Source organism: Mandrillus leucophaeus, unplaced genomic scaffold, assembly GCF_000951045.1.
Source record: "Mandrillus leucophaeus isolate KB7577 unplaced genomic scaffold, Mleu.le_1.0 Scaffold11, whole genome shotgun sequence".
NCBI classification, from domain to species: Eukaryota; Metazoa; Chordata; class Mammalia; order Primates; family Cercopithecidae; genus Mandrillus; species Mandrillus leucophaeus.
Window position 1 is genome coordinate 1,138,703 of NW_012099209.1, and position 1,011 is coordinate 1,139,713.

At 55.8% G+C, this 1,011-nt stretch overlaps 2 protein-coding genes across 2 annotated transcripts in view; one reads left to right on the forward strand and one right to left on the reverse strand.

Moving 5' to 3' along the window:
- ABHD8 (abhydrolase domain containing 8) overlaps nucleotides 1-1,011 on the reverse strand; it is a 24,268-nt gene that overhangs the window by 8,096 nt on the left and 15,161 nt on the right. Inside the window, exon 3 of the mRNA XM_011991105.1 lies at nucleotides 690-1,009. Coding sequence (XP_011846495.1) covers nucleotides 690-1,009 — 320 coding nt within the window. The remainder of the gene's footprint in view (nucleotides 1-689; nucleotides 1,010-1,011) is intronic.
- The window catches only part of MRPL34 (mitochondrial ribosomal protein L34), a 31,139-nt gene that overhangs the window by 8,089 nt on the left and 22,039 nt on the right, over nucleotides 1-1,011 (forward strand). The window lies entirely within an intron of this gene.

Here is a 1,011-nt window from a genome sequence, read left to right on the forward strand (position 1 = left end):
AAAAAAAAAAAAAGAGAGACAGGGTCTTGCCATGTTGCCCAGGCTGGAGTGCAGTGGTGTGATCACAGTTCACTGCAGCCTCAACCTCGCGGGCTCAAGCGATCTCCTGCCTCAGCCCCTTAAGTAGCTGGAACTATATGTGTGCACCTCCTCACCTAGCTAATTTTTGTACTTTTTGCAGAGCTAGGGTCTCCCTATGTTGCCCAGGCTGGTCTTGAACTCCTTGCCTCAAGATATCCTCCTGCCTTGGCCCCCCAAAGCACTGGGATTACAGGCATCAGCGGCATCTGGACTGAAAATTCAGTTTTTTGTTTTTTTGTTTTTTTTGAGACTGAGTCTCACTCTGTCACCCAGGCTGGAGTACAGTGGTGCAATCTTGGCTCACTGCAACCTCCACCTCCCTGGTTCAAGCGATTATCCTGCCTCAGCCTCCCCAGTAACTGGGACTACAGGTGCGTGCCATCATGTCTGGCTAATTTCTGTATTTTTGGTAGAGACGGGGTTTCACCACCTTGGCCAGGCTGTTCTCGAACACCAGACCTCGGGTGATCCGTCCGCCTCGGCTTCCCAAAGTGCTGGGATTACAGGCGTGAGCCACAGGGCCCAGCCAAAAACTCAGTATTTTGTGACTGTCAGTCCCTGCTGACCCCCATCCCTCACCCCCACCCCACGTGCCAGGGTTCACTTACCCGTAGGAATGGCCGATGAGCACGTTTCGCTTCTTGGCATAGCGCTTGAAGATCGCTCGCATGTCCTCAGCCAGCGCATAGAAGGTGTAGGCTGCGGCCACCTGGGGCGCAGAGCTGGCCCCGTGGCCCGCCAGGTCAGGAGCCACCACCTCATAGCCTAGGCGCACAAAGAAGTCCAGTTGCTCCTTCCAGATGGCCAGGGAACCGCCGACACCATGGATGAAAAACAGCACCACGTCGGCCTGGGCGCCTTTGCAGCTAGTGATGCGCTTCTCACAGTCAATATGGATGGTCCTCTTGGGGCGCCGGGCTCGCCGCCGCC